This window comes from Polyodon spathula, chromosome 11 (genome assembly GCF_017654505.1).
Source record: "Polyodon spathula isolate WHYD16114869_AA chromosome 11, ASM1765450v1, whole genome shotgun sequence".
Lineage (NCBI taxonomy): Eukaryota > Metazoa > Chordata > Actinopteri > Acipenseriformes > Polyodontidae > Polyodon > Polyodon spathula.
Genome location: NC_054544.1, coordinates 4,622,638 through 4,635,175, shown reverse-complemented (window position 1 = coordinate 4,635,175; position 12,538 = coordinate 4,622,638). Strand labels below are relative to the sequence as shown.

General features: G+C 41.1%; 1 protein-coding gene across 1 annotated transcript in view; it reads right to left on the bottom strand.

Annotated features, from left to right (window-relative positions):
- LOC121322761 (potassium voltage-gated channel subfamily H member 8-like) overlaps positions 1 to 11,049 on the bottom strand; it is a 75,347-nt gene extending 64,298 nt beyond the window's left edge. Inside the window, exon 1 of the mRNA XM_041263038.1 lies at positions 10,610 to 11,049. Within this exon, the coding sequence (XP_041118972.1) occupies positions 10,610 to 10,685 (76 nt within the window). The 5' untranslated portion in view covers positions 10,686 to 11,049. The remainder of the gene's footprint in view (positions 1 to 10,609) is intronic.
- Between the last annotated feature and the right edge of the window lie 1,489 nt (positions 11,050 to 12,538).

The following is a 12,538-nucleotide window of genomic DNA, read 5'->3' as shown; positions in this document are numbered from 1 at the left end:
CTACAACCTGGCTCTCCTGGACAGACACTCATTTATCCTCCTCTCTCTCCCCCATTCCACCCCCCTCCCCCTCCCTATCTCTCTCCTCCTCCCCTTCCCCACACTCTCCCCTCTCCCCCTATGTGCAGGGCAGGGGGTGATTGTTACCTAGTGTTGAAACAAACATCCAAAAGCAGGGTGAGGGGACACCAGCTGCCACTCCAGGTGGTGGAGAAAGTGATTTGTGTCTGGTCTGATCAGGGATGGGCTGGCTATTCATTCATTCATTCATTCATTGCATTTGAAATTACTTGTCTCGGGGACATCACATCTTGTTTTCATGAGACTAGTGCTCATTATTATAGTGCAGGGTAATGACTGTGCTGGAGAGCTGAGTCTCACTCAGTGTTTACCCAGTGCACTGGCAGAGATCTGTTTCCATTAGCTTGGCTCGTTCTGCAATGCCAACGCGAGAAGCAGCTATATGCTAGCTGTACAGTCTCTCTCTCTCTCTCTCTCTCTCTCTCTCTCTCTCTCTCTCTCTCTCTCTCTCTCTCTCTCTCTCTCTCTCTCTCCTTCCGAACAAGCTCTTTCTTTGCCACTGAAAAATTAAACAAATTCTTGAAAGCGCAATCAATCCTAAGGAAATCGATAAGGAAAGACACACAAGGGAAGAAATACACATCCAAACGAATGAATGGAATAATAGAGCATGTACTGTACTCTGCTTAATTGCTTTACAAAAAGGACACCAAGACACTCTTCAGTTAAAGGAATCATTATGTTTGTTTGTTCCATTCATGAGCATGGAGATGCATTTCACTCAACCCCATTTCCACAAATGAACAAGTTATGAACACAGACACCCCGGGTGGGAATATATTATATTGCATTGAATGGAAATCAGATCCTTGGCCCCTCTGTATTGTTAGGGCTGGGATTGAATACTCACTGGCAACACCCCCCTAGTGCTGCTGAATCTTTAGTGTTCAAATGAACCTGTTTCCTTACAGCAGAGAGGCTGGCTAGGTAACAAACTGCATAACACCATAAATCTATAAATCTTACCCATTTTGCACTTTCATGAGCTACATTGGTCTCAAATGTTAAAAGAAATACATGTTATAGCAAACATGTATTTTCAAAGATTTCAAACCAATGCAGACTCAGCATCCTTGAGAGCCTCTTGCTGTAATGCTCTGTGATAATGGCATGCCTTCTTGCTTCTGGGTTTGGGTTTCAATGTCTTGGTTCATTGCTTAGTTTTAACGGGCATTAGCATGCAACAAACATAGGGTCACCATGTGACTCTGTGCCGTTAGGACAATTTAGACAGCTGAGGATTTTCAACTCACACCCCAATGCATTCTGGTAAGTGTAGTCCTGCTGTGAAAGGTACCTGAGACAGGTAAGCAGTATCAGAATGCATTGGGGTGCGAGTTGAAAAGCTTGAGCTGTCCCAAACTGTTCTACTGTACATGGAGTCATATGATAACCCGAAACAGATTTGTTCACTGAAATATTTGTACCTTTTATTTGTGCAAAATCAAGATTAAAAAGTGATCAAGTGAAATCAAAGTTTCAGTGCTGTGCCCCTTCATTAGGATTTACGAGATACAGAAATCAGATTGAAAAAGAGAGCGGTACACCTATTTAATGCTCTCATTCACCTGTTATTAATTATTGAATTACTATGAAAATCAGTAAAATCCAGCAGAGAACTATATGCACACAGAAAGCCCAAAGATACCAATTATATCCCTAGCAACTATCTTTATTTTCTTACCCAAGTTCAATTTGATTTAATTCGATTTTGCACCAGTAGTATTAAACTTTGTATAAATGTCAATAGCTCATTTATTTAATGTTACATCCTTTTTTATAATGGGGCACTAACATGCAAACACTGTGTTTCGTTATTTGGTATGCTTATGCAGTGCCTTGCTGTTTATCATGTTCAGTTAAAGAGCAGGAGTGGGTGGTAAATATTAAGAGCAAATTAGCAAATCTGTGCAAGTGTGCTTATTAACAGTGTGTCTGTGGATGGGTTAGTCAGCTAGTTATTAACAGTGTGTCTGTGGGTGGGTTAGTCAGCTAGTTATTAACAGTGGATTTGTGGATGGGTTAGTCAGCTAGTTATTAACAGTGTGTCTGTGGGTGGGTTAGTCAGCTAGTTATTAACAGTGTGTCTGTGGGTGGGTTAGTCAGCTAGTTATTAACAGTGTGTCTGTGGGTGGGTTAGTCAGCTAGTTATTAACAGTGTGTCTGTGGATGGGTTAGTCAGCTAGTTATTAACAGTGTGTCTGTGGATGGGTTAGTCAGCTAGTTATTAACAGTGTGTCTGTGGGTGGGTTAGTCAGCTAGTTATTAACAATGTGTCTGTGGGTGGGTTAGTCAGCTAGTTATTAACAGTGTGTCTGTGGGTGGGTTAGTCAGCTAGTTATTAACAGTGTGTCTGTGGATGGGTTAGTCAGCTAGTTATTAACAGTGTGTCTGTGGGTGGGTTAGTCAGCTAGTTATTAACAGTGTGTCTGTGGGTGGGTTAGTCAGCTAGTTATTAACAGTGTGTCTGTGGGTGGGTTAGTCAGCTAGTTATTAACAGTGTGTCTGTGGGTGGGTTAGTCAGCTAGTTATTAACAGTGTGTCTGTGGGTGGGTTAGTCAGCTAGTTATTAACAGTGTGTCTGTGGGTGGGTTAGTCAGCTAGTTATTAACAGTGTGTCTGTGGGTGGGTTAGTCAGCTAGTTATTAACAGTGTGTCTGTGGGTGGGTTAGTCAGCTAGTTATTAACAGTGTGTCTGTGGGTGGGTTAGTCAGCTAGTTATTAACAGTGTGTCTGTGGGTGGGTTAGTCAGCTAGTTATTAACAGTGTGTCTGTGGGTGGGTTAGTCAGCTAGTTATTAACAGTGTGTCTGTGGGTGGGTTAGTCAGCTAGTTATTAACAGTGTGTCTGTGGGTGGGTTAGTCAGCTAGTTATTAACAGTGTGTCTGTGGGTGGGTTAGTCAGCTAGTTATTAACAGTGTGTCTGTGGATGGGTTAGTCAGCTAGTTATTAACAGTGTGTCTGTGGGTGGGTTAGTCAGCTAGTTATTAACAGTGTGTCTGTGGGTGGGTTAGTCAGCTAGTTATTAACAGTGTGTCTGTGGGTGGGTTAGTCAGCTAGTTATTAACAGTGTGTCTGTGGATGGGTTAGTCAGCTAGTTATTAACAATGTGTCTGTGGGTGGGTTAGTCAGCTAGTTATTAACAGTGGATTTGTGGATGGGTTAGTCAGCTAGTTATTAACAGTGTGTCTGTGGATGGGTTAGTCAGCCAGTTATTAACAGTGGATTTGTGGATGGGTTAGTCAGCTAGTTATTAACAGTGTGTCTGTGGGTGGGTTAGTCAGCTAGTTATTAACAGTGTGTCTGTGGATGGGTTAGTCAGCTAGTTATTAACAGTGGATTTGTGGATGGGTTAGTCAGCTAGTTGCTAACATTGGATAAACAGAAGTTTACCTTAAATAAAGTGTGACCTTGGGTTTGTTAAATCTATTTTAAAAAAGAAAGAGTACACATTATAATCTGAAATCTAGAAATATTGCTGACTAAGATTATCTGTTTTGTGCTGTTAGGAGTCCTGATTATCTTCACATTGCTTTTTTATTTCAGTATTCAGCTAGAGTGGAAAAATCACACAATTAAGGCAGCAAACATCAATAATGCATAGCTGTGGCTGTTGAGTTAGCATTGCCTACTGCTTGATGCTGTTTCTTATAGTCTTGTACTGTTATTGATGCATTAAATTTAGGAAAAACAAAAATCTTCCATTGTGCAGAGAGCTTTAGCTGGTGTTTTCACAGCAGGTCAGATTGAGAGAATGTATCTCAAGGATTTGGAGAGGCTGCCCAAGCACTTCACGTAAATCCTGAAATTTCTTTCAAGCTGGAAAATCACACACAACACTTTACTGTGTGATTGAAAATCACACACAACACATTACTGCCTGATTGAGTGGAGCACGATCCGAAGAAGACATCATCAGCTCCTAAACCCCACGACCAGCCAGCTGCTCATTTGCATCTGACTTTTTACTGACCTTCGCTAGAGTTTAGCAAAAGGAAAATGCAATCCCTGCAGACAATCCTTGCAACTGCTGGTGAAGAATTGGTGCCAGGTAATGGTAATAAATATTTCCTGGCCACTTCCAGGACACCCAGCAGGTGCACAAAGACAAGTTTTACAGCAAATTGACTTGTATGAGCATAAGCAACAAACACTTCAGTGTGTGACAGTAAACTGATTTTTAAACAGCTTGTTTGTCATCAACCAACCTCAAGTCTCCTGAACCAGCACGGCCAGCTGAAAACCTGCAAACCTCCAGCTTAGAGCAACGCACAGCAGCTTGTGTTCTGTAGGTTTATACAGATACATGTAGGTTTTAGAGAAGGAAAAACTTTCATTATCACAATACAAAATGACAGTATAAAATAACTCTTGCAGTGAAGACTTTTTGGAATTTTTTCTCCAATGCTACAGAAAGCAAGTCTATTTTCACCTGCTTATTATCTTTGTAAGCATACCATGATCCCAAAAGCCTCCCTGTGATTGAGTTGACCCTCTCAAGATGGTATGACATGATGTAGCACCCACTCTGGACAGAATACTAGGTGAGAATCAGCCTGGGCTAACGTTCTCCTCTCTGCACAGAATACTAGGTGAGAATCAGCCTGGAATAATGTTCACCTCTCTGCACAGAATACTAGGTGAGAATTAGGCTGCATTGGGAATAAACTTGTATGGCAGAAATGGCTGCAGAGGTGATGTCAGACCAGGGAAGCAGTACACAGACAGATGGTACGTGGTGTAATTAGCCACTGAAGACCCCCAGGAGGGTATGGTATTCATGCAGTATCCTCTTTTTGACAAAATGTGTCAGCTGCAAGAACACTGGGAAAATACATTCTCCGCTGGGTATATACTCAGACTGAGAAGAAGCCACTTCATTAACGTGTGTGAAGATCAGGCAGCCCGTATTAGCCCCTTTACTGCCCAGGGCATGTCTGCATACCTATTTAATGCCTATTTTCTCAATGCCAAACACATCGGTCACTGGGAAGCAAATGGTTAAATGTGTAACCAATTCCCCAGTGCTGTCTGAAGAATGGCAACACTTTGAGAAAACATTTTCCTGCCTGGAGGTATTCTTGAGATGTCAGCTCCGCTGCCCTGCTGAAACATGCTGCCATTTCAGAGTGCTCTGCGGAGAAACGAACTTGAGCTGTTCAGTCTGCCCCAGTGTGCTGTGAGTGACAGGCGAGACCCCGAGATTAGAACCAGAGGAACCCCCGGGGACACCAGCGCTGTGCCCGCCAGAGAGGCCCTGCGGGGGAGCTGCAGATTCGCGATCGGTAAAGAAAGCATATTGTTGTACACTGTGTACAGCCATTATCAGTAAAATACACACAATTCAGAATTGCGAGCAGTAAATCCCATTAACGCACAATCCACACCCAGGCGTAAAATAACAACATTTTTTTTTTAAATCTAAAGTTGCGCTTTCTTCTATTTTATATACATGAGTATTCATTTTACAAACACAAGTAGAACCATTAAGGGGGAAAAAACATAAAAATGATATCAAATATATTAGAGAAGAATATAGGGAGTGTGTTATCGCAGAGAGAGAGAGAGAGAGAGAGAGAGAGAGAGAGAGAGAGAGAGATACTGTAGATTTTCCCAGAAGTCTTGAGTCATTAATTGAAACAATGATAGGAAAGCCCAACCAAGTGCGATTTGTGTACTCAGCTAGAGTATGCAAACCGTCCCGTCGATCAGTGTGTGGGGACAGTCTCATTATTTCCAGGGGCAGACCGATACCCAATATCAAATAATGGGCTTTGGTTGTCGACCTAAATTACATAACAGCTAATCTTCAGAAACATGAAACAGAACGCAGGTCGCTTCGTGTTGAGACTGGGCTTAACAGAGAACCGCATGAAAACTAATGGGACTCATCTGGGGACCACCTCAAAGGGGAGTGCTCTGGCTGCGGGACACAGTCGTGCAGCTTGGTAATCCTCCACTCCCTCCAGCGTCACCCAGCAACCGAAGCGTGCAACAGGTTGGGTGCAGTGTGAGTTCAGCTCCTGCCAGCGCTAAATCTCGAGAGTGTAGAATGTGTAGGGCCCGGCAGCAAACTGTGGTCATTTCCCGCGGAGCGCGGGATCTAAACGCACCTGGAATTTGATAAACCATGATGACATGTAAAAATAAACTGTTACAAACAGTGCAAATCAGGTGTGAAGAACTAAACATAAAATATTATGCAAAAGTATATAAACAGTGTTTATATATGTTACACTGTTATTATATGGTAACGTGTGTTTGTGTATCAAAAACATACATAGGATGTATGCCCAATTCTTATTTGATAACTCCTAGGCGTGTATTTTAAATAGTCCTATACACATTTCATTCTTAGACAGAGCACATGGGGAAAGACGTAAAAAAATTTAAAATTCCCACCGAATGAAGAACTCTGCAGTTTTGTTACAGGAGTTCAATGCACAAAGTGAGTACTACTCAAATTTAACAAATGCCTGTATCGCCGGTTTCAGCCTCTACAGCCAGGTATGTACACAGCACGTTGCTATGCTATATGAACCAGTCCTTCTGAACACGCAATGCGCGGCGGTCGCTGTCCGTGGTTCTGAAACCAGGCAGCGGAGCAGCTGTGTCCTGCGGAAAGCTGTCCTGGGTATCGGACCAAAAACAAAGCGGACGTGCCAAACCAACTGATACACTGTAAAAACTATTAAAGAGTGTAAACCGTGTTATTTTCATATATAACCTATGTGTCATTGCCACCCAAGTTCAATGAACTAAGGGAATTTCAAATAGTCTTCAGCAGCAAGGCTTGCAAACCTTGTCAATTTGACTTGTATTTTTATTTTTTAAATAAATTTCGGCGTGATAAAAACTAAATTGGATACGAAATAACATGCATGATGCGTGGATAAGCGAATAATACATTTTTAAAACCTTAACTACCTTCAATCAATAATATAAACACCTTACTTTACAGATACAAAAAATGTATCACAATATGAAAATTATAAAACACGGTTTCATTGTAAAACTCGCTCAATTCAGTGGTAATGCTTCCAGTACAAACCCGCTCAATTCAGTGGTAATGTTTCCAGTACAAACCCACTCAATTCAGTGGTAATGTTTCCAGTACAAACCCGCTCAATTCAGTGGTAATGTTTCCAGTAAAACCCGCTCAATTCAGTGGTAATGTTTCCAGTACAAACCCGCTCAATTCAGTGGTAATGTTTCCAGTACAAACCCGCTCAATTCAGTGGTAATGTTTCCAGTAAAACCCGCTCAATTCAGTGGTAATGTTTCCAGTAAAACCCGCTCAATTCAGTGGTAATGTTTCCAGTAAAACCCGCTCAATTCAGTGGTAATGTTTCCAGTACAAACCCGCTCAATTCAGTGGTAATGTTTCCAGTACAAACCCACTCAATTCAGTGGTAATGTTTCCAGTACAAACCCGCTCAATTCAGTGGTAACATTTCCAGTACAAACCCGCTCAATTCAGTGGTAATGTTTCCAGTACAAACCCGCTCAATTCAGTGGTAATGTTTCCAGTACAAACCCGCTCAATTCAAACCAGTGTGTTCAGAGCCCTGACATTACTTTTCTTCACAGAGTACTGTATTATCCGGGGCTTCAGCTGGAAACAAGCCACACTGCCTCTAGGCATGGTTTCCAGAGGCTGCGAACACAAAGACATATTTGTTCCCTGAAGCGCTCTTAACCCATTAAGTGCTGTTGTCCTAATTTGAAGACAGAATAGAATTTTAACTAGGGGTGGGCAACGATATGAAAATTGCATATCGATATCGTGCATGTATTTCGATATTCATATCAAGAATATCGAAGTCTTCCAAAACACAGAAAACTATAATAACACAATTGAAACATGAAACATATACACGTTGACCGATATTTACATAAGAAAGGCAATAACTTACTTTAACTTAGTATATTTGTATCCATGAAGAAAAACAAGGTCTTGTTATATTGTTCTACTATTCCATCATCAGCTACCTCAAAACCGAAATATTTATATACTATGCTTAAATGCGCAGACTAGCCAATCTGGAAGTAATTTAATCTTCTCTAATGCACGACACATCCAAATGTATAGAGTTGCCTACGGTGTAATGCTGAAAGTTGCATTATTTTGTGATGTATTTTGATTTTTTAAAAATACATCTAATTTATAATACCTAAAGTTCACATTTTAAAAATGCATTACTAATAGTGTCAGTAATCACATGCAAAGAAATGCAATGAACCACTGACGCATGCGCACATCTCAAAATAATCACAAGAGCGCTTAATGCAGCATGAAAATTGCATTTGGTACCCTGTGTGCACGTTCTGAATTGAAGAAACAAATAATACATACATCAAATTATTTACTGTGTATTATGCTTTTTTGTGTTAAGTTTGTTTTTAGGTGTGTATTTAAAAAAGACGGTCCTGTTTCTTAATTATTAGACGTTTTGAAAACAGGATATAGTTTCCGATAAGGGATTGACATGTGAGAGGAAACAAATAAAGAGCACAGGAGAGAGGACACATAGGTTATAGATTTGTTGTTTTTCTTGATTTGTAGCTATTGAATGTTTTAAATACATTTGTTAATCGAGTTCTTAGAAAAAGAAAACTGCCAATCAATGGAATACAATAGTTCAATAATACTTTGTGTGTGGTGTTTGCCTACGAGACTAACAATGATTGCTATTGTAGGGGGTGTGTTGTATCTTAATATAAAATAAACTTGATTATACCGTGTTTGTATTTGTAGCAGTATTAGCAAAGTATGTCTCTGCGAATTTTTTTAAATCCCAAAATATCAAGATATGAAAATTATTATCGATATCGAACGATATCGATATCATATCAAAACATCGATATTGGTGCCCATCCATAATTTTAAGTGTTATTTAAATTGTATGTAATTATATTTTATGATAACTTGTTCAAATTGTATTAACTGCAAAAGGTAAGGCTAAATGTAATGTATCAAATTACATACAGATAGCTTACGTTCTTAAAAAAGTTAAAATAACCTAACGAGCTAATTAGATGAAGCACTGTAAGATCGACGCTTTGCTTTCTTTTTTTAACAGTGTAAATTTAGCACTAGCGTGAATGCTTGGTGGATATTGGAAGTTCGGATTCTACTGACTCTCAGCGCTGGCAGAGTGACTTACATTTTAGCGAGTGCGCTTATAATTACGAATCTGCGTTATGTTTAAAATTGCTGGCAGGATACTGTATAATGTCACATAATGCATGTTATAGATATAAAAAAAAAAAAAAAATTAAAAAAACTTTCCTGACTCTATAGGTATGCAAAACCAAAAAGAATAATAACCAATTGGAAAGCGGCAGTTATTTTAAAATGAATAAGAGCGTCTGTGCCGTAATTAATATGACCGATTTAAGTTCTCGCCTTTAGAGCCCATTTATTCCGACTGGATTTGCACAAGAAGTGACCTGCAGTGTTGCCTTGAATAAGATACGTGACCTGGTAACATCGTCAACTACAAAGATGTAAACAGCACAGTCTGTAAGTCGAGAATCTTCCCCGTTTTACCCAATGGAAACATCTGCCGGCTCATGGTCTTTAGGGGCCCCTGTTGCAGTCACGTGGTGGTTCATCAACCGGGCACCACCGCGACGTCTAACTCATATAGATTACAGAAACAAGACACCAAGAAAGTGCAAGCCGCTTAACACATTTGCACTGCAGGCATGCTTGCAGCTTTGTCAGCTGCATGTTATTAACTACATTGCAGTATCTGGTGGTGGTAACCTTTTGAAAAAGAACTTCCTTTTATAGTGTTTGAAATGGAAGGTTTAATTGCTCAATTAAATGCTAATGAGACGTTAAGAAGGTATTACCCATGGTTCGCTTGACAACCCAAAAACCCGCAGATAACAGATTGCAGACCAGCAATAAAAGTGTCCAACGTGGACTATTATTAATTGCTCTTAGAAAACACACAGGCACACACACACACACACACACACACACACACACACACACACACACACACACACACACACACACACACAGTTTTAGTTCTTAAAAGGGTGTTTTACAAAGTGGGGACGTCACCACAAGGTCGTTTTTTCAGGAGTTGCTATTTTTGAGGGGACATTTTCTCAAATTTTGTCCCCACATTAACAATAAACCCCCCCCCCCCCCCCCCCCCCCCCCCCCCCCCACACACACACAATGAACGGGGAATCACCTAGACCCTATCACTACATTCCATCCCTCTTCACGGTTTAAATGCGGTTTAAAAGTCTGACTCCCACGGCTCCCGCTTGAGAGCAATCGGGTTTCCCTTTCATTCCATGACCTGTGACAACACAGTTTGTTTGCAGAATATCAACGACACCAATAATACCACAAACAATAATAATAACCCCCGACGAACTGGATTAGTATCACACTGTATTCACATAACTTCCTTTTAAACCATTCATGTACTCAACAGAACGATTAAACTCGCGGGGGATAAGAAGAGACAGAGGAGACTGCCAGTGCAATTAAACAACTTACGGGTGCCATCAAAGCGGGTGGCGATGGTATCCAGGAAAGTGTTCTGAGGAGCCAGCAGTCCCTTCCTGACCGGCATTCTCTTGCGAGTTGCCGGGGCTCCCTTAGCCTGGCACCCCAAAGTTGAGGAACCGAAGTCGGGCAGACAGCGAGAGGTGGTACAGGCGCTCAGGCTAGCCCCTGCAGAAGGGAGCTGAGCCGAGATACACACTCCTCCGGTTTCTAACAGTGACTGGGAACATATCCTTCAAAGGCAACACGCGCACTTGGGCACCCCGAACCGAGCTAGTGAAGCAAAAGTTCATCAATTATATATACAGAGATGAGATACTGTGTTTGTATCTCAGATTGTCTGTGGTCTACAGCTCCTCCCTTATCTTAAACCAGGCAGTACTACCACTGATCGCCCGAGCGTGCACACTCTCACTCTCTCTCTCCACCCCTTCTCTTTCTTTCTTTCTCTCTCAGTTACACAGTGTCGACTGTTGCCTGTTGTCTCCGAGATGCTCCGGGGGATGTCGAGTCACGTGGTCTCCAAGGGTGTTTCTCCCTAGAAGGCGGGTCCTGCGCGCTGAGCTGTCCCAGGTAACTGCTGTCTCTCCCAAGCGCTCAAGCGTGGATGGAGATGAATGTAACAAAATATACCCAGGAACAAAATATACATATTTATTTACAGTGCTATATAACAGCTTGCTTGCAGAACCGCCGGGAAACGCGAGCCTATTGTTAAACTCTTTTGTACCTGCAGTATAATTTCGTTTGACTTTTAACACATGCGGTGATGATGAATACAAGTGAATATGAATGTCAAGATGATACGGGGTAATGCTTGCACCTGCCATTTGTGGTTGTTGCGATGTAATGTCCTAATATTGTATTTCATATATATATATATATATATATATATATATATATATATATATATATATATATATATATATATATATATATAATATATATATATGCATGCATTTAATACAACACCAAATTGAATTCAATATAATTTTAACTTCTAGGCCTTTGTGATCCATGTTTTCCATAGTTGCACCGGATCCTCATTTGTCAAATCAGGGCAATTAAAGCCAAGAGAGTCACCTGCTCCCAGCATCGTAACCAGAGCTGAGATTCTACCGAGGTCAAACTTAGGTTTCAAGCTATAGCTGGCAGTGTGTATATGACTGCTTGGTATTTATTATTCAACCTCCAAATCTATGTTACATGGTAAACCAACAGAGAAAATGAAGGAGTCTTTTGTACATTACCAGAATATTTACATGAGCATCAGCATTGATGATGCAAAAAAACATCTAAGGATACAAACTCGGTGTCCTCATAGCTAGTTCCGGCCATGGCTGCTCCAGTATAATTAGAGATCAACTGCTGTGTGCTCAATTAGCAGGGAATGTTTTCACTGGTGGCATAACCTAAACAACTTGAAAGAACCTCCTGCCTCGCAGTTCTAGAAAGCGAATCATTTAAGCAAGTCAAAGCTTTAGACGTTTGTTGATTCAAAGTATTCTCCATCTCCTCAAACATTGTTAAATACCATCCACTGAGCTGCATTTGCTTTCATTTATATGTGCTTGATCAATGTAGTCCACAAGTAATCAGTCAATAAGCCTTTAATGAGGGTTGAGATGGAATTGCATTTTATAGGAACTATCTATTGAGATGGAGCTAACATCTGTGTGCAGAGATCCCTGGGTGTCTCTCTGCTGAGCTTCCAGAAGACTGGTCCTGATATTGAGATGAGCTAACATCTGCGTGCAGAGATCCCTGGGTGTCTCTCTGCTGTGCTTCCAGTGAAGATTGTTTCTGATATTGAGATGAGCTAACATCTATGTGCAGAGGTCCCTGGGGGTCTCTGCTGTTCCTGATCACTTTTCCTGGCTGTTCTGGGCCTGCCTGGGTCCTTTCATTGTACCACATGAC